This window comes from Diutina rugosa (assembly GCF_008704595.1).
Source record: "Diutina rugosa strain CBS 613 chromosome Unknown scaffold2_size729309, whole genome shotgun sequence".
In the NCBI taxonomy this organism is placed as follows: domain Eukaryota; kingdom Fungi; phylum Ascomycota; class Pichiomycetes; order Serinales; family Debaryomycetaceae; genus Diutina; species Diutina rugosa.
In genome coordinates this window covers 597,385-614,408 of record NW_022995199.1, presented here as the reverse complement: position 1 = coordinate 614,408, position 17,024 = coordinate 597,385, and the positions used below count along the sequence as shown (strand labels likewise).

The following is a 17,024-nucleotide window of genomic DNA, read 5'->3' as shown; positions in this document are numbered from 1 at the left end:
ACTTCGGTATCATGTGATAAGAGTCAACTGGACTGCACACAAGCCACTTTGAGAGGTTTCGGGAATTTTCTGGGGGTGTGAGCCGAAGACGTAAACGGCAGTGGCGAATGACCAGTGATGACCAATGTAGATTTGTTGAGTTTCGAAGTCTCATGCTTCACGAATTTGTGATGCATTCAAAGTAGCGTGACTTAAAGTATCAAAATATCAAATTTACGGAGTCGTCGGTGAGGACGCTAAGTTCTATTGTTTTTTCATATTAGTCTATACTTTAAGTTATGATGGTGTACACGGATTAGTGGTCAGCTTTAGGGGCAGTAGGCAATTGTTCCAAAGCCTTTTCAATGGCAGTAACACCCTTGAGCAAGTCTTCTTCCGAGATGACCAAAGGAGGAGCCAATCTGATGATGTGGTCGTGAGTAGGCTTGGCCAAGACACCTTGGTCCTTCATGAGCAAACACAAGTCCCAAGCAGTGCGGCCGTTAGTCTTCGAGTCATCGATAACAATGGCATTGAGCAAACCCTTGCCTCTGACTTCGGAGATGATGCCGTTGGACTTAGCCTTAAGCTCTTCCAACTTGGACCGCATCAATTGACCCAAAGTTTCAGCCTTTTCGACGAGGTTCTCTTCCTTGACCACTTCCAAGGCAGCAATGGCCACCCGGCACGACAAGGGATTACCACCGTAAGTGGAACCGTGGGACCCGGCGGTCAATGTGAGCATGATTTCCTTCAGCGAGAGCACGGCGGACACCGGGGTGACACCACCAGAGATGGCCTTACCCAAGAGAACGACGTCAGGCTTGACACCTTCGGAGTGTTCGTAGCAGAGCATCTTACCGGTTCTGGCAATACCAGTTTGGATTTCGTCGCAAATGAGCAACACGTTGTGCTTCTTACAGAGGGCCTGGACTTGAGGCAAGTAGTCGGCGGGAGGCACGACAATACCGGCTTCACCTTGGATGGGCTCAAGGAGAACAGCAGCAATCTTGTCGCCAGCGTTGTTCATGGCCTTTTCGATGTCTTCGATGACACCGTATCTGATGAGGGTCCCTTCAGCTTCACCGGGAATTTGGGGGCCCACACCCTTCAAGTAAGGGCCAAAGTCGGTTCTGGCATCGGGGTCGGTCGACATCGAGATAACCCCCAAGGTACGACCGTGGAAGTTGTCAGCGGCCGAGAGGATGATGGCTTCCTCGGGCTTAATCCCCTTCTTTTCGTAACCCCATCTTCTCGCCAACTTAAGGGCAGTCTCCACGGCTTCGGCCCCGGTGTTCATGGGCAACATCATTTCGTAACCAAAATATTCGGTCAAGTACTTAGCGTACACGCCAAACACATCCGACGAGAACGCTCTCGAGCAGAGAGTAAGGGTGCTGGCTTGGTCAACAAGCGCTTGCACGATCTTGGGGTGACAGTGACCTTGGTTGACGGCGGAGTAGGCCGACAAGAAGTCCAAGTATTCCTTACCTTCAGCGTCCCACACCTTAGCGCCGAGGGCCTTGTGGAACACCACGGGGAGGGGGTGGTAGTTGTGGGCCGAGTACTCGGATTCCCATTCTCTGGCGGTGGCGGAAGAGATGTTGAAGTCAACCATGTTTGTGTATGATGGTGGTCATGGGGCAATGGCTTGGCTTATATAGACGTGGCCAGTCATCACTCGACTGCCGTGAAATCCCCTATAGGCAAGCTCTCCCAGGGCTACAACCCCTATAGGCAGGTCACAGCGCAACGCGCGCCATGTGGTGCGGCACTTCCAGATGTGACGGATTGAGAAAGTGGGGACAAAAACTGGTCAGAAGCGGGTGGATATCACTTTGCCAGGGAAATATACTGGATTACCATGGTACCAACGCTCGTCTTTGGTAAATCTATACCCTAATTTGTTCGGAAGTTGAATGCCGCTTCTAATTCCGCGTCGCATCGGGAAATAATTCCGCACGCACCCCAGTTAGGGGATCATGAGGTGCATTCGAACATGATCCCGAAGATAATTTGGAAGAGACTAGCGATGAATAAGTATAGAAATGCAATATGTGCAATATAGCACTTAAATGTATGTCTATGAATGTCTACTACGCCTCGAGGTCTAAACTGTCGAGGAGCAGCTCTATGATTTCCATGTTTTGGTCATATTGGAGCAGCGCCTGCTTCATAATGTCCGTCTCTTCAATTTTGGCCCCTGACAATAAACCCACTCCCTCGATATCCGCAAACGCCTCTTTATCGATATATTTTTTCCCAAGATAATACCGAATGTCATCAATCACTTCGATTGTGTCGGTGGTTTGTCTTTCGGCGATCCGCTCAGCACTTTCAGCAATGATCGTGAGCATCTTTTCACGATCATTCTCGAAGACTTGCTGCAAATTGAACGCCAACATTCGAGTAATATGTTGTTCTAGTTTCTCTTGCTTCAATTGCCACGCAATGCGGAGAAGATCGTACCCATCATAACCAGTTGCGGGTTTTAAACTCTTGAACTCTTTCCACGTGAAATTGGGAAACTCCACAGTAATCTTCACAGCGCAGATCAGTTTCAATCTGGCAAGCAAGAGCTCATCAGCACAGAAAAGCAAATCGATGGCCTTGTCTAATGGAAGGGATGGGACGTCATCGTGATACAAGAACTCAAGAATCATTTCGGCGACGTCAGTGTCAGCACAATTCGCCAGTAGCTGAAGCACTGGCACGGACTTCAAATTCGGACGATCAACGACGGCCCGGTTCAAAGTCCGACCCGAATCCACAATATGCGGCACCTGATTGTTTTCCAAGAACAATGGAGACTTGAACATTGTTTCGAAGTATTCTGCGCGGGCTAACATCAGTTTGTGAGCTGGGTAATATACTGCTACTTCTCTCTCTGCATCTACTACACCCACGATGATGTCACAAAAAGTTTGATCAATCAATTGCTGTACTTGACCGCTGGTAATGTGGTCACTCAACTTGATGTCGCTAGCATCAACTTCTCCATCATCTCCAACAAGATCATCAACATCTAAAGCAACCTCAATGCGCTTGTAGAAGATCTCTTCGCGCAAGTAATTACGGAATTGTTCGCGAGCCGTGGTAGGGAATGCAAGAGTGTGTTCATTCTTAAGTCTTGCCGCCTCACGTACATCCCGAACCTTAGCAAGAGCGTCGAGAGCCGCTACTGCTTCGTCGAGATCCAAGCTTTCGGCATATTGGCGTACATCGTCGCCGGCGGACAAACTGTTAGGCTTCAAGTAAAGATAATCCACCACTGCCTTGAAAGCTTCAGGTTTGACAGAAGTAGGCATTGTAACAACTGCCTGCTTACTCCATTCGCCTCTTAACTTCTCCATAAAGTGTTTCGACCGAGTTGCCAACAAAAATCTATGCAAACAGACTGACTGATAGTCTCGCACCAAAGGTCCGTTTACATGGGGGAAATGAAAGCAAATATCAGCGGAAGCCGATGCAAGCGGACCCGTAAGACTGGAGATATGACTAGCAAACGGTTGCGCTGTATCCACTGCTTTTGACACGTCAAAACTGATCAAGAGATCGCGAATGCTATCGGTCAATGCCCCATAAATACAACGTGCTCCCTGGTAAGTGTCACGATCACAAACTGCCCCACGCTTGAGTAATAACTCCACCACAGGTAAGTGACCGCATAGCAGCAGTAGGATAAGGGGAGAGTAGTCCCACTCATCCACCATGTTGATGTCCAAGTTGGGGGTGGAAAGAAGTGCTTCAACCTCTTCAATATCGCCTTTACGGCAAGCTAGACAAAGAGCATCGAAGGCAGCGGCCGTTTCTTGATCCACCGTCTTTCCTGCCAGCGGAAACTCAGTGTATCTTAGTGATTGTTCGACCCCAGCAACCGGCATGATAAATACTAGGCGCGCCAGGTAGAAACCGCCACACTACGGATGAATTGAAGTTTCCCTCAGTGTATACTATTGCCACCAAAAAATTTACTATCAAATACAAAACAGTTACGAAGGATTCAATTGTGGATTAGTCTAAAAATGGTCTATTGCTGATGGGTTGGTTTAATAAATTAAGAAGTATATGAAGAAAATACATATGAATCAAAAGCGGTGGCGACGGTTGGCCTCTTCGTGCTGAATAACAAAAGTGACCACGTTAGTCATGTTCTCAAATCCGCGTTGATTACCTTTGATGCGATGCAAATGGAGGGACAGTGTATCCACCAAATCTATAATTTCGATCTTGAACCGAAGCTTTTTGCCATGGGCGTACTTGGCTGGAATAGACCCGTTGATCAAGCCAAACTCCTCATCCAATTCAATCAGCAGGATGGTACCTTCCATAGCCTTAAGCTGAAGATGCTTCTTGATAACTGTCATCAATTCCGCCAGTGAAAGCATTGAATTGATAACATTAGTATCTTTTTCCTGAAGGCGAGGATCTCTTACATCGGGTACACCAAACAAGTCAACTAAGCGGGAAAACCACGACTTACGTGGTGGGGCACTATTGTTTGTAACGGCTTCAGGGACCGGCCGGGGAGGGGGCGGTGCCTGACGCTTGGGTTTAAGAGACAACTTCCGTAAAAGAGTACCAGTCTTTTTGGGGAATCCACTTCCAAGTATTTCCGGCGTGTGGTTTATAGTCACTCGCTTGTTGTTCGTAACATTGTTGGCGTCGTTGGTTTCAGTTGGCGGCTTAATCCGAGTGGAAAAGATACGCGATGGTTCAGGGTGCAGAGCTGGACGTCTCTTCGGCATACTTTTCTCCTCAACATTAGGTTCGGGCAATTTAACCAGCTTGCGACGGCCAATGCCAATATCAGATATCTCAAGTGGCAGCAGCAGAATAGAAGCAATGTAATCGTTTGTCGGAACTCCTGCTACTGGGGTCAACACTTGCGAACTCAGCAATTCTGTTTTGGGTTCTTCTTCATCATCATCAAAACCAAGATCATCAGGATCGTTCATCGTCAAATCCTGTAAAGAAAACAGAGGTTGCAGAACGTCTTTCTTATGAGCAAAAGTATCATCAAAATCTTCATCCAGCGACAGCACAGTTGTCTCAGCGCCAATGCCCAAACCTGCTGAAAGTGGCTGCTCATCAAAGTCGGTTGTAATGGGCTGTACTTCGTAGCTTGAAAGCGGCCGCTCCTCGAGTAAAGGACCCACCGAGAATCTCGAGAACCGAGGATTGGGAATGGGATCTTTCCGAGAAGTCAGTGCAAGCAGCAACTGCAGGTTCTGTCCGCCTAATAAAGTACGATAGGTGGCTGAGTGTCTCGAGCGACGCTTCTCTGGTTCTTCAATCCGATTGTAGTCATCCAATGACAACTCTCCTTGGCCAATCGGCGCCTGCGCCGATGGATCGGAGTTGAGTTGCTCATTGAGGTTGAGATACAGCGACAATTTCCGCGATCCCAGTTGTTTTAAGTTCAGAGAAAACAGTCGAGTAGGAGCAGGAGCAATATTGATGCCGAGCAGTTGGAGCACTTTTTCCTGAGGTGAACCCACACCTTTACCCCGAACCACCAGACCCTTCCGCCGAGGATCAAGCGACGTTGGCGCCAGTTCCATCAGCTCTCGTGAAGACACCAGCGCTCGCTGAAGTTCATTCTGGGCTTGACGTTGCATTTGTACAAGAAGCAGACGTTGTTGTCTTTGTGCTTCAAGTCGTACCAGCTCCGTCAGCTCAGTACGAGATGGACGTTTTTGTGGCGGCGGAAAGTTCTCTTTGTTGTCAAGAGGCGGTAATTGGGGAGTAGGCGGAACCGGCAGTGACGCATGACTTTTCTCAGCCTCACCAGAGTCAGCAGGATTGTCTTGGAGATGACGTGTTTGTTGTGGGTGATGCGGCGTTTCAGCAGCAGCAGGACGATATGATGTTTTGGCTTGAGCGGCAGATTGACTGGTTGCAACGGTTTCCGAGCCGGAACGTACTTGATCAGAGTTGTCAGTTCACCGGTCAATTCATTAGTGACGGTGGTCTTGACAACCAGGGTCAGTCGAGGTATCAGAGCTTTCGGTTTAGGAGGAGCGGCGTCGAGATCCACGTCTGCCGCGTAATTCTCGTTACGATATTTCAAGAGCAAGTGGTAAAACATCTTCTCAGGTGATCGAGAAGACAGTAGTAGCCGTTTGATGATGGTCTCCTCGGCGCAGTTATGAAAGAGCACCAGGAGATTTTTGAGAATTTCCCGGTCGATTTTCTCCCGAGATTCTATCGCTGGCAAATCATAGTAGGCAGGGCCTTGACGGTTACGACTAGACCGCCCATAGCCATACTTGCTAAGCAACGGGTGAGCGAAGATCTCATCGGTGGTGATTCTTTGGTCGGGGTCAACACGAAGCATCCGCAGAATGAGATCCTTGGCAAGTGGCAGAAGGTTTGGTGGCATATCAAATTTACCGCGTTGCACTTTCAATAAAAGCTTACGGATGTTTTCGTCGTCGAAGGGGAGGTGGCCGGAAAGCAAGGCGAAAAGAATGATACCACACAGCCATACATCCAGCGGGGCACCGTGGTAATGGCTGCCGGCGACAATTTCTGGCAGGGCGTAGTGTGGCAGCCCACACAGAGTTTCTAGTAATTTTTCTTCCATTTCCAACGCCGCCATCCCAAAATCGGCGATTTTGATGTTGTTGCCTTTGTCCAACAAGATATTCTCAGGTTTAAGATCACGGTGGCAGATATTAAACTGGTGTAAGTAGCTAATACCCTGGACGATCTGGGAAAAGTAGCGCACAGCCTCTTGTTCGGGCAAGCATCGCTTTTTGATCAAGTAGTCAAACAACTCGCCGCCTTCCACGTATTCCAAGATGAGGTAGAGATCATTACGATTCTCCCACACGTCATACAATCCCATGATGTGCGGATGCAGAATGAGCTTCATGATGATAATCTCTCTCTCGATCCCGTAAGGTAGACGGTCGGCGTGGCGTTTGTACTTGGGGTTTTCCAACTTCTTGAAGTTGGCCTTGGGCACGATCTTCACTGCTGCCAAGCGGCCATTGTGGACGTGCTTTGCCAACCTCACTCGACCCGTCAGGCCTCGACCCAACGTTCGCCCGAGTTTCCAGGGCCCGATGCGGTTGTGGGACTTGCGCTTTTTCAGAGACGACGTGGTCAGAGTGGAGATCTGCGAGAGCCGTTTGGTGGCATTGGTCACCAGCTCCACGACCTTGTCCACGTTTTCCTCCGTCATCACCGTGGTGCCGATGGTGTGTTGTAATGGCGGCACTAATTAGGAGCGATAGCCAAACAAATCGAGGTGACGCGGACCTGTACGAGGCATGACAAACGTCGCCTGCGGAGCGGTAAACGCGTCGCCAGGATGGGAAAAAAACCAGGGCGACCGAGAGGAGGAATGTTACACGTTCGCTAGCTACTAGAGACATTGTCTGGGGTCGATTAGGGTGGGTAGAAGTCGTGGTTATTGGGGTGTCGTCGAGTTCGTCCTGCATACGGGAAGGCTGCTCCCCGCGTCACAGGGGGCACCCACACCCAAACACGCCCATGGAAAAGCGGCTTGAGCATGGACGGTGTCACTTGCGAGGGGAAGGCCGTGTGCAGGCCAATGTCCCGCTCAAATTAATCTACCATAATCTAGACATAGCCCACTTTACTTCTACCGTTTGTCTGAGGCGATTGGCGGCCCCGTACATCGGGGACATCGCCTCGCTCTCCCTCACCCAGCGGTGAATATTTCCCTTATGCCGGCCAATAAGCTCGCACTTTTCGGTGATCCACAAAATATCGTACCGGCGACACTTGCTAATGCGAAATGGTAACGCATCTGTTGCCGCAATCGCGGCAGCACTTGACATGCCATTTACCTGCTAACGATACAGTTATATCGCTTATAGTAAACGACACGATTTAGCCTATTGATAGAGTTAGGGTACCTATCTGTTGTATATCTCATAGTGATACTGGTCACCCTTCTCTGCAACTGGTCCTGCCGAGTGGCTATTGTTCTCGCCGCGAGCACCGCCATTACCTGAAATTTCGGGGTACGGCCAAATGTAAACATAGGGCCACGGCTTCTACTTGGCACCAATTCCGGCGGACAAACCGTGTCAGGATTGCTGGAACACGCTGCGTGATCGTAAACACAAAACGCCAGCGCTCATAAGGCGTCGACTCGTGGGATTAGATGGTGATCTCGCCGTTCGTCGATAAACACACCGACGCGTTTCTCTATCACTGTCGAAACATTTGGCAACCACAATCACATGGGATAGCCATAATCTAGAGACTACAAATTGACCGAAAATGTGGCCTCCGTTGTCTCAACATTCTTTTTGAGGTTAACCTTCCCTAGTTGCCCCTTCGGCAATTCTTCCACCGCAAATCTCAACGATGCAAGGGTACGCGTCGACGAACATTCGATGAGGAGGTTCAGGGTCCTTGGTGATGCCGAAGACCTAAAAATGCTGTTTAGCTGCCGACAGTGGAATGGTTTCGCTTAAAATTATGACAACTATAGCCGTGTAAGGCAAATTGAAGATTTTACTGTGAATGTCGTAAATGAAACAATATAAGCTTCGAATAGCTATTTTCATTGACGACATGAGCCAGTGGAGTAAGGACACGATGTGTTGGTTGGAATTGCTGGTGTAACCACCATCGGCCCACGTTCAGCCCTAAACGGCCCTTTCCCTGCATACAACCCTCGGAGCCAATTTTTCTCTTCCGCGCTGGCACAAATTTTTCACCACCCATCACTGTAAGTATTGATGACGTTTCCCCAATTGTCTTGGCTTTCCGCTAACGTGTTAGATGTCCAACACTGAAAGAACTTTCATTGCCATCAAGCCCGACGGTGTCCAAAGAGGTCTCATTGGCCCCATCCTCTCGAGATTCGAAAACAGAGGTTACAAGTTGGTTGCCATCAAGTTGTGCACTCCCCCTGAATCGCAATTGAGAGAACACTACGCCGACTTGCAAGAAAAGCCTTTCTTCCCCTCGTTGTTGTCGTACATGATGTCCGGTCCCGTCCTCGCCACCGTCTGGGAAGGTAAGGACGTTGTCAAGCAAGGTAGAGCCATCTTGGGCGCCACCAACCCCTTGCAATCGGCCCCCGGTACCATCAGAGGTGACTACGCCGTCGACATGGGTAGAAACGTCTGCCACGGTTCCGACTCGGTTGAATCCGCCAACAAGGAAATCAACTTGTGGTTCAAGAAGGAAGAACTCGTCGAATACAAGTCGGCCTTGTTCTCGTGGATCTACGAATAAGCGTGCTTCCGTAACACATTAAACGTTTGTAGCTCTAAGCTTGAAGTGTAGACATCATCGCATTCATCAACGTCACTGGTTGACGCCAATTATAACGTCAATTGAGAAAGTCAATTGAGAAGAGAGTTGTGGTTGATGAGAACATTGGTAGTAATTGCCACATCGTCTTCAAATCTGGAAAACTCTGATTGTTTTCTCTTAATGCTGACCGTTAGATATTTACTATTTTGTTGATCGACCGTCAGAGGGTTCACGCGTATATGGTAGCGCGCATTAGTCTCCACCATCAAAGATGGATGAATTATTCAATGACGTAGAGGACGTGCCCGACGACGCCCAGGACGACCTCCACGAACAGGACGACGTCGACATGGACTTTCTGCAGCTGGCCAATGGCGACGATGCCGGCGGCGGCGACGACGACGACGACAATGACGATGACAACGATGATGACGACAACGACGACAACGACGACGACAACGAGGATAACGACGAAGATATGGAGGACGACAACGACGAAGATAACGATCAGGAAGAAGAGAACGACGACGACGAAGAGATGGAGGAAGATGATGAGGAAGACGACGACTCAGAACAGCCGACGCAGGACGTGAAGATGGAAGGCACCGAGGCCAGTGAGGGTCAGCCGGAGTCAGTCTCTGCTGATACCGAGTCTGGCGAAGCTAATGAAGACGCTAAGGAGTCTACTCGGACATCCGCTAACGGTGATACCGCCCACGAGCCTTCTCAGCCTCGACCGCGAGTCGACAGCACCTCGTCTCCCCGACAAGAGCAGCAGTTCCTGCCGCGACAGCTGTACCGTGTCAAGGCTCAGCTTGCTCTGAATTTTGATATTATCCCGCTGGTGGCCATCCCCTACGCTGGCCAGTGTCAATCGTTGGCGTTTACATCGGGGCCTAAATGGATTTTGACTGGGGGTGAAGATGGGTTTATTCGCAAATACGATTTCATACAATCGATCGAAGGGAAACTGCCATTGACGATGGCTCAGAAGCATAATCTTGTCGATCTGATAACAAAAGCCGGGGTCATCGTCCTGTACTGGGAGAACGAACAGCCGGTGACAACGGACGAGTTGCTTAAACTGCACCCGAAACTAAAGCCGAGCGACTTGACGCTGGCGACAGCATCTTATGAACCTAAGACGAGTCCTGTGTACGCGTTAGAAGCTCAAAAGCTGGGGCTTTGGTGTTTATCAGGGGTGCAACTGGGAGGTATCAGTCTCTACTCGATGCGTCATTCAGAGGGGCAAATACAGTACTACTTCCGCGATGCTAAACTGGGCGGACTGGCCACGGGCCACCTGGATGCGGTGTCGGTGCTTAAACTTAACGCCGACCAAACGCAATTCCTTTCTGGTTCATGGGATAAAACCGTCAAGCTCTGGGATTTAAATACTGGCGGCAACGTCATGACCTTTGCCGGTAGCACCGGTCAGATTTCCAGCATCCAATTCCGACCACAGGAACTAGACAGTTTCGTCATGGCCGATCCTGGTGGCAGTGATAACAACCAAAACAATGACGACGTCGACCTGTTATTTGGCAGTGACGATGACGAAGGTGAAAAGGGTAATGAGCCCAAGAAAGAGGTGCCGTCACTGCTGCTGGCGCTGTACCCTAATTCGCAGGTGTTTATGAGTTCAAGTATCGACGGGACGATTAATATCTGGGATATTCGATCGCCGCAGGCGGTGCTTAAGCTCGGAGTGCCCAATGGTACCCCTCCTTGGTGTATGTCTCTGACATGGTCCAACGACGGCTACCACGTGTTTGCTGGTCGCCGTAACTCGACGGTAGAAGAGTTTGACCTTAAGATGCCTCATATCAAATCAGTGGCGGGTAATCTGGTCCCCAACGTGCTGAAGACGCTTGTGTTCCCTAAGATTCTGGGCCCGGTGCTGACACTTGCCACCATGCCCAATGAGAACTTCTTGCTCTGTGGGTCGGTGGATAATATCCGGTTATACAACCTCAAATTGTACGACGATTTGGCGGCGACGGGAAAGAAGCAAGCGACGCCGTTTACGATTATTCCCGGCCACCATGGCGGTGTTCTCTCGTGTCTCTGGGTCGACGATACCGGCAGATTCATGGTGAGTGCCAGTGGCAACCGTGGGTGGGGCCAGTCGAACTATACCGAGACGGTGATCATATATGAGATAGATTTTGACGTCTAGAAAAGAAGGATGGAAGTGTAATAATAAGTTTCTAGCCCCTGGCAACATACGATAATACAACATCATAATATACAAAAGCCCGCTTTTGTCACCACTGGCCCCGGCCCAACCCGACCAGGTTGATCATCAGGATCAGCGGTGTCCATTGGGGTTGGTGGAAGACCCTCGTAAGCACCACCAGGGCCCAGTCGGAGATCTTCGTTTGCACGTACTGCAGTTTGAGAAGCAAGTGGATGAGGACGCCGACAAACCCTACGGTGAGGCCAATCTTATAGAGATTAGGGACGTGTTTCACCGAGTCAAATTTGGAGTAGATCACCAGTGGAATGAGCGTCAGCGTCAGCAGCGCTAACGACAAGTCGTCGGAGCTCTCAGAGATGTTGAACTCGGCCACTTCCTCGTCCTGGATCGCCATGGTGGCGTCGAGGTCGTCCACCGCTATCAGTTTGCCCGCGAGCACTGAATGAGGGTTACACTTTTTAAACCACAAGTCGTAAGTGGTCAGCGAGTTGGGGAGCTCTTCAAGCTTGAAATCTTCATAAAATGTCAGGGCTTTCTCGAGGATGACCAGCCAGTCGTCAACTTGAGCAAAGAGCTTTGTCGGCAGTGCTAGTGAGTGGATGATGTCGGGGTCAGTTTCCAGGACAAATTGGTCGCGGTAGTGGACGAGGGCAGCTGTGTAGATGTAAAGAGCTGCTGATATTGATCCGCGTTTAAGGATAAAGTCCCAAATGGTGAATACGTCGGCCACTTTATTGACGTCATGAGAGAATAATGTGATGATGGAGGAAATGGCGGGGAAGAAGTCGTAGTTGGGACGCTCGCCCAACGCGGTATACAACTCGGGGTCGATGGTCTCGACGAGAGCCATAATAAGCCGCAAATGACACATGGTGAGGCCGATGTCTTTCACCATATAGTCACGCAAATAGTTCACCGTGAGCATTTGTAATATGTCAAAAGCGTCGCTGCTTCCCTCAGGACACACAAGCAACACGATCAGGGCCACGTCGTGGTAGCCTTGGTAGTAATTAAGACACGGGTGGTGGCGGAGCACCGAGATCACGAGTGTCTTGAGGCGCTTACGCAATTGCGCCACTTCCTGGGGCAGCCAGATCGCCGTATAGCTCAAATTGCCCTCGTCTATCGTCAGCAGACTCAGCACCGGCGGGTGGAACAGGATGGCGGTGAACAGGCGGTCGATGTCGAGGGCGACCTGCGCCTCGTCCGGGTGCGGGGGCAAGTCGACGGTGGCGAACTCGACCAAGTCCGAGGTGAAGCTCAGCAGCAGGAGGCGCAAAAGTCGCCGCCACCGCTCTCGCCGGGAGGCATGGGCGTCGATCATCTTTGAGGGAGGGGTGCGCTATAAACTGCGGACGGGACGACTGCGGGCCTTGTGAGAGAAAAACTCCATGAGTGTGTGTGTGCGAGAGAGAGCCTAGAAGCCCCGGTCGGCTCCGAACAGACCCCGTCATCGCCGCCGGTCATTCCGGTAATATAGGGGGATTGTCGGTTTTGTCAGTGGGGGTGGTGGAGGTTGTAGTATTTGGTAGTGGTAGTGGGGGGAGAGGCATTGTTTTTAAGGGGGGGTTGTGCTTTTTATCTGGGGTAAGGTGGTGGGGGGTACATAGTAGGTGTGCCAGTGGGAGCCCCAGCGTCACACGAGAGACAGCCAATCACACCATCGATAATCGTCACCGCAACCAAGAGTAGTGCTAGTGAGGGTTTGATTAGGGTATCTAACCACATGGACGACACCTGGTGCTAAAGATAATCACAAGACAGGCCAAAACGCTGAAAAAAGGAGTACAGGGATTTTGGTGTTTCATATCTCTTCTAGAACAGTGTCAAATTTTGATAGATTTAAGTGGTATTTAACTATAAACACTCAGAAATCCCGGTCAATGCTCTCCAGGTCGAAATTGGTCGAAATCGTCCACATCGGTTGGATTGGCGGTAACGCAGGGACTAAGCTTTCATGGTGGAGATTGTGCGGGATAAACCCGGTGGTGCGCTGCTGGCGCTGCACCGTTATGTCATGAGCGCTCTTCCTCTTCTCCGAGCTCAGCTCGGCAAGGCATAGAGATTAGTAGGGGTCAGCACTGGCCACATGCCACCCCTACTAAGGCGCCATCGCCGTGGATCGCTCACGGCATCGGGGGAAGGGGCGGATGCAGCGATAATCCGGAATTTCATCGTCCTGGGCGGCGGGCGTCGTGCGTCGCTCTATTGTTTCCATGCCTCGATGCCGCGACACCCCATCGCTAACAGGCGCCGCCAGCACCGGCACCAGCGCTAATTTCGGCAGCTGGGGAGGGGGGCTGTGTTGGGTAGGGGATAAAACCGTTGGGTGGGAAGACGCTGATAACCCCGATGAATGCACCGTCTAACCCCCGTGGCCACCGGCTGCTAAGGACTCCATCCACAGCGCTAGCTCGCCACGGGTGGGCTCCACCGCCAACGGTACCTAGATCCGAGCGGCCGGCCCGCGAGTGCGCCCGAGCGGTAGAGCCGTGGCGCAAAAGTAGTAGTAATTACTGGTTTTTCCTGTGTGTAATAGCGCCGATAGTTTAGACCTAATGCGCTATGGGATGTTGATACGATAAAGCATTCCATCATGTATAAGCAGCCGCCGGTAGGGGGGCTATTGTCGCTGTGGGGCTTGATGTTTAGTTGTCGTCCTGCACACAGTCGGAGTATAAAAAACCGAGCTCCAGCGCCAGCCGTGGGGCGCCGACCACTTGAGAGATCCCTTTCCCCTCATTACATGGACGCCCGCGACGACGACGAGTACGTGACCGACACCAGCACCGTCGGCGGCGCCGTCGACGACGGCCACCAGCGGCGGGCGCCGCTGTTTCTCCCGATACCGCCACCACCGAAAGTCGGCGTGTTCCCTCCGTATAACCCTCGCCACCAGCTTCCGCCGCCGGTGCTCCAGCCAGCGCACCCGCCGCTCACGCTGACGCTCGCCAGACGACGAATGAGGGTCACCCGCGCCTGTGACCGCTGCCGCCTGCAAAAGATCAAATGCCTGGGCACCAATCCGTGTGTCACTTGTAATAAGCACAAGAAGCTGTGCACGTACACGACGCTCGCCGAGCAGACGGGGCTGGCGCTGCTGGCGCCGCCGGTGAAGCGGCCCAAATTAGACTTCCGCCAGGTCGAGCCGTTCGGGTTGCCGCAAATGGAGCCCACCGGCGCCGAGTACGTGCGCCACTTAGAGAACCGGGTCCAGTACTTGGAGCTGTTACTAGTGCCGAGGGGCGACCAGCTCTTCGCTAAGCCGGAAAGCGACGACCCCATGCACCCCGACATGAAGGCTTTATTGCTCAACGAGAGCGCCAAGTGGCGCTACCTGCGCCGCCACCAGAACTCGCTTATCAACGCGTTGTGCAAGCAGATCTACAGCCAGTTGCTGGACGAGCTGAAGGCGAAAGTGAGCATTCCGAGAATGCAGTACTTTGCCTGGAACATGAGCGGCACCCACTACTTGCTGGCAGAGCTGTTGCCGCCTACTCCCTCCATCGACGGCTTATTTGATGAAGCCGAGTACCTAAACTACTTCTTCCAGGACATTAACCCGTTGTTTGCCATCATCCACGAACAGGTATTCCGCGACCAAGTGGTGGCGTACCACAAATTGATGGCGGAGGCCGACGGCGACCACCCCAGCGTCGACGACCGCCAGCTGAAGGCGTACCACGCCAAGTTGTTCTCAGCGATTTTGATGTTGTGCTACGTGCTCGCCATTAGAATGAAGCAGATGCTGTTGCCAAACCCGCTGGTGACGATGCTTAAGCTCGAAGAGCGCTTGTTCAAATACGCCCACAAGGTGATCCTGGTGCTCCTGTTTGAGTGGGAGCTGTTTGAGTTGTGCCAGGGGTGGCTCTTGATCACGATGTACTTGCGCATCGCCTACCGGCAAACGTCAATGTACCACGCGTTGGGGCAGGCGATCATCATGTGTAAGCTGATGGGGTTGGGGCTAGATCTGCAGCAGTGGATCCGGTGTACTCCCTACGAGGAAGTTAAGGCCCGCAGAGTATTTTGGCTGGTATACTCGATGGACCGGTGTCTAGGGCTCCAGCTGGGGAAGTATTGTACTCTACGCGACGAAGACCGAGGCCGCACCTTCCCCCCGATGGAGTACCCGCCGCTGCCCCGCGATCTGTGGATCACCTTACCCGCTTTCGCCATGATCCAGATCCTGCGACTAGCCAATTTCGTCCACACCAGCCCCACGGACGTGCTTGAGCTCAGCAAGCTCCAACAGATCAATACCGAGCTCTACCAGTTGAGCCAGTGGCTTGACGAGAACGGGTTTGCCAATGCCAACATCATTAAGGAGGGGGGGCTCACCGTATACGCCCAGGTGAAGCTCAACTACTATGACCTCGTCCTCACCGTCCACGGCAAACTGTTGTACCTGTTGCTTGACCGCCACACCTCCAAGGCGCTCAAGATCACCATGGTGGTGGACGCGATGCAGGGGACCATCGACATCGTCGAGCGCCTCCATCGCGCCGGCAAGCTCTTCACTCCCTGGTGGTTGACGATGCTTTTACTATTCAACAACGGCATCGCCGCCTGCTGCCTCATCCACGGGGGCACCTTCATCAGCCAGGCGCGCGAGATCCTCCACAAGCTGGTGAAATACCTAAAGATCCTCCGCAAGCTGCCGGTACGCGACGAGCTGAATAAGCTCATTGTGCGCGAGCGGTTCAAGATGGTTAAAGAGTGTATTTGGGCGGTCAAAATGACGAACCACATCTTGCTGTTGCGGCTTCAAGAAGACATGGACGCCATCAAACTGGTGGGGATCGACCACGGGCTGAGCGACGTCAACCAGGCGCTGTTCAGCCAATTGGGGGTGATGCAAGAGGACGTTACCCCTCACGAGCCCGAGTACCAGACGTTGCTCGGCAAGGACGTCCCCGTCGACGACGACCAGGAGGCGTTTGACGACTTGCTCCTCAACCTCCAGTGGTTCGACCAGTGGGGCGATTTTTCCCTGGTCGACGGCCTCGACAAGCTTGGCGATAACGGCACCACCGCGTGTGACCCGAGCATATGATTTTCACGCCTACGAGGGTACCAGGGCGCTAGCCGCGCTGTGATCAGCCCACGCTGGTAGCCGGCAGTTACGAGGGACGGGGAGGCTACGCCGCACCTCGAGGCACGGGATTGTTTTTGAGGTGAATGTGCATGTGAAAGTGACAGTGGTGTGGGTGTTGCCGTTCGGCTTGCGGTCGACATTGTCTTTAGCCGGGCTCGCCCCCAAAGTGCATGTGATAAGTGTGCGGTGCCGAGTCTCGCGGTGCAAGTGTCGGCCATTGAGCAGCTCATCTGCGATAAGCGTGCTACCACCCACTGAGAGATAAGCAGATCCAGGAGTATCAGAGAGAGCCCCTAAACACTAACTTGGTAGTTACACTCATAATACAATAACCACTACGATTGAAACAGATCATACTAACAGTAGAAACCGCCACCTATTTGTCGTGGCTGCACCCCTCTTCCCCAGGATTTTCCCCAACCGCTAGCCACGTTCTCGAAGGCCGTTGGCGGTGGCGGCGGTGTCCTCGTTCCCGATCGGGAAATTTCGACGCTGCAG

At 51.9% G+C, this 17,024-nt stretch overlaps 8 protein-coding genes across 8 annotated transcripts; 3 read left to right on the top strand and 5 right to left on the bottom strand. All coding sequences in view use genetic code 12, as the record gives it.

Annotated features, from left to right (window-relative positions):
* Nucleotides 1–295: 295 nt before the first annotated feature.
* Nucleotides 296–1,597, bottom strand: CAR2 (ornithine-oxo-acid transaminase; the record flags this gene model as incomplete). The annotated part of the gene is made up of 1 exon (XM_034157962.1): nucleotides 296–1,597. The coding sequence occupies one exon, from the start codon at nucleotides 1,595–1,597 to the stop codon at nucleotides 296–298; it is 1,302 nt and encodes a 433-aa protein (XP_034010427.1).
* Nucleotides 1,598–2,075: 478 nt separating this feature from the next.
* DIURU_005024 (uncharacterized protein) lies at nucleotides 2,076–3,863 on the bottom strand (the record flags this gene model as incomplete). The annotated part of the gene is made up of 1 exon (XM_034157961.1): nucleotides 2,076–3,863. One exon carries the CDS (start codon nucleotides 3,861–3,863, stop codon nucleotides 2,076–2,078), a length of 1,788 nt encoding a protein of 595 aa, XP_034010426.1.
* Nucleotides 3,864–4,067: 204 nt separating this feature from the next.
* DIURU_005023 (uncharacterized protein) lies at nucleotides 4,068–5,600 on the bottom strand (the record flags this gene model as incomplete). Its single annotated transcript, XM_034157960.1, has 1 exon — nucleotides 4,068–5,600. One exon carries the CDS (start codon nucleotides 5,598–5,600, stop codon nucleotides 4,068–4,070), a length of 1,533 nt encoding a protein of 510 aa, XP_034010425.1.
* Nucleotides 5,601–5,653: 53 nt separating this feature from the next.
* Nucleotides 5,654–7,171, bottom strand: DIURU_005022 (serine/threonine-protein kinase; the record flags this gene model as incomplete). The annotated part of the gene is made up of 1 exon (XM_034157959.1): nucleotides 5,654–7,171. One exon carries the CDS (start codon nucleotides 7,169–7,171, stop codon nucleotides 5,654–5,656), a length of 1,518 nt encoding a protein of 505 aa, XP_034010424.1.
* Nucleotides 7,172–8,748: 1,577 nt separating this feature from the next.
* Nucleotides 8,749–9,207, top strand: YNK1 (nucleoside diphosphate kinase; the record flags this gene model as incomplete). Its single annotated transcript, XM_034157958.1, has 1 exon — nucleotides 8,749–9,207. One exon carries the CDS (start codon nucleotides 8,749–8,751, stop codon nucleotides 9,205–9,207), a length of 459 nt encoding a protein of 152 aa, XP_034010423.1.
* A 292-nt stretch (nucleotides 9,208–9,499) lies between these two features.
* Nucleotides 9,500–11,407, top strand: DIURU_005020 (SAGA complex subunit; the record flags this gene model as incomplete). Its single annotated transcript, XM_034157957.1, has 1 exon — nucleotides 9,500–11,407. The coding sequence occupies one exon, from the start codon at nucleotides 9,500–9,502 to the stop codon at nucleotides 11,405–11,407; it is 1,908 nt and encodes a 635-aa protein (XP_034010422.1).
* Nucleotides 11,408–11,495: 88 nt separating this feature from the next.
* Nucleotides 11,496–12,752, bottom strand: GYP8 (Gyp8p; the record flags this gene model as incomplete). The annotated part of the gene is made up of 1 exon (XM_034157955.1): nucleotides 11,496–12,752. The coding sequence occupies one exon, from the start codon at nucleotides 12,750–12,752 to the stop codon at nucleotides 11,496–11,498; it is 1,257 nt and encodes a 418-aa protein (XP_034010421.1).
* A 1,422-nt stretch (nucleotides 12,753–14,174) lies between these two features.
* On the top strand, nucleotides 14,175–16,484 carry CTA7 (Cta7p; the record flags this gene model as incomplete). Its single annotated transcript, XM_034157954.1, has 1 exon — nucleotides 14,175–16,484. One exon carries the CDS (start codon nucleotides 14,175–14,177, stop codon nucleotides 16,482–16,484), a length of 2,310 nt encoding a protein of 769 aa, XP_034010420.1.
* Between the last annotated feature and the right edge of the window lie 540 nt (nucleotides 16,485–17,024).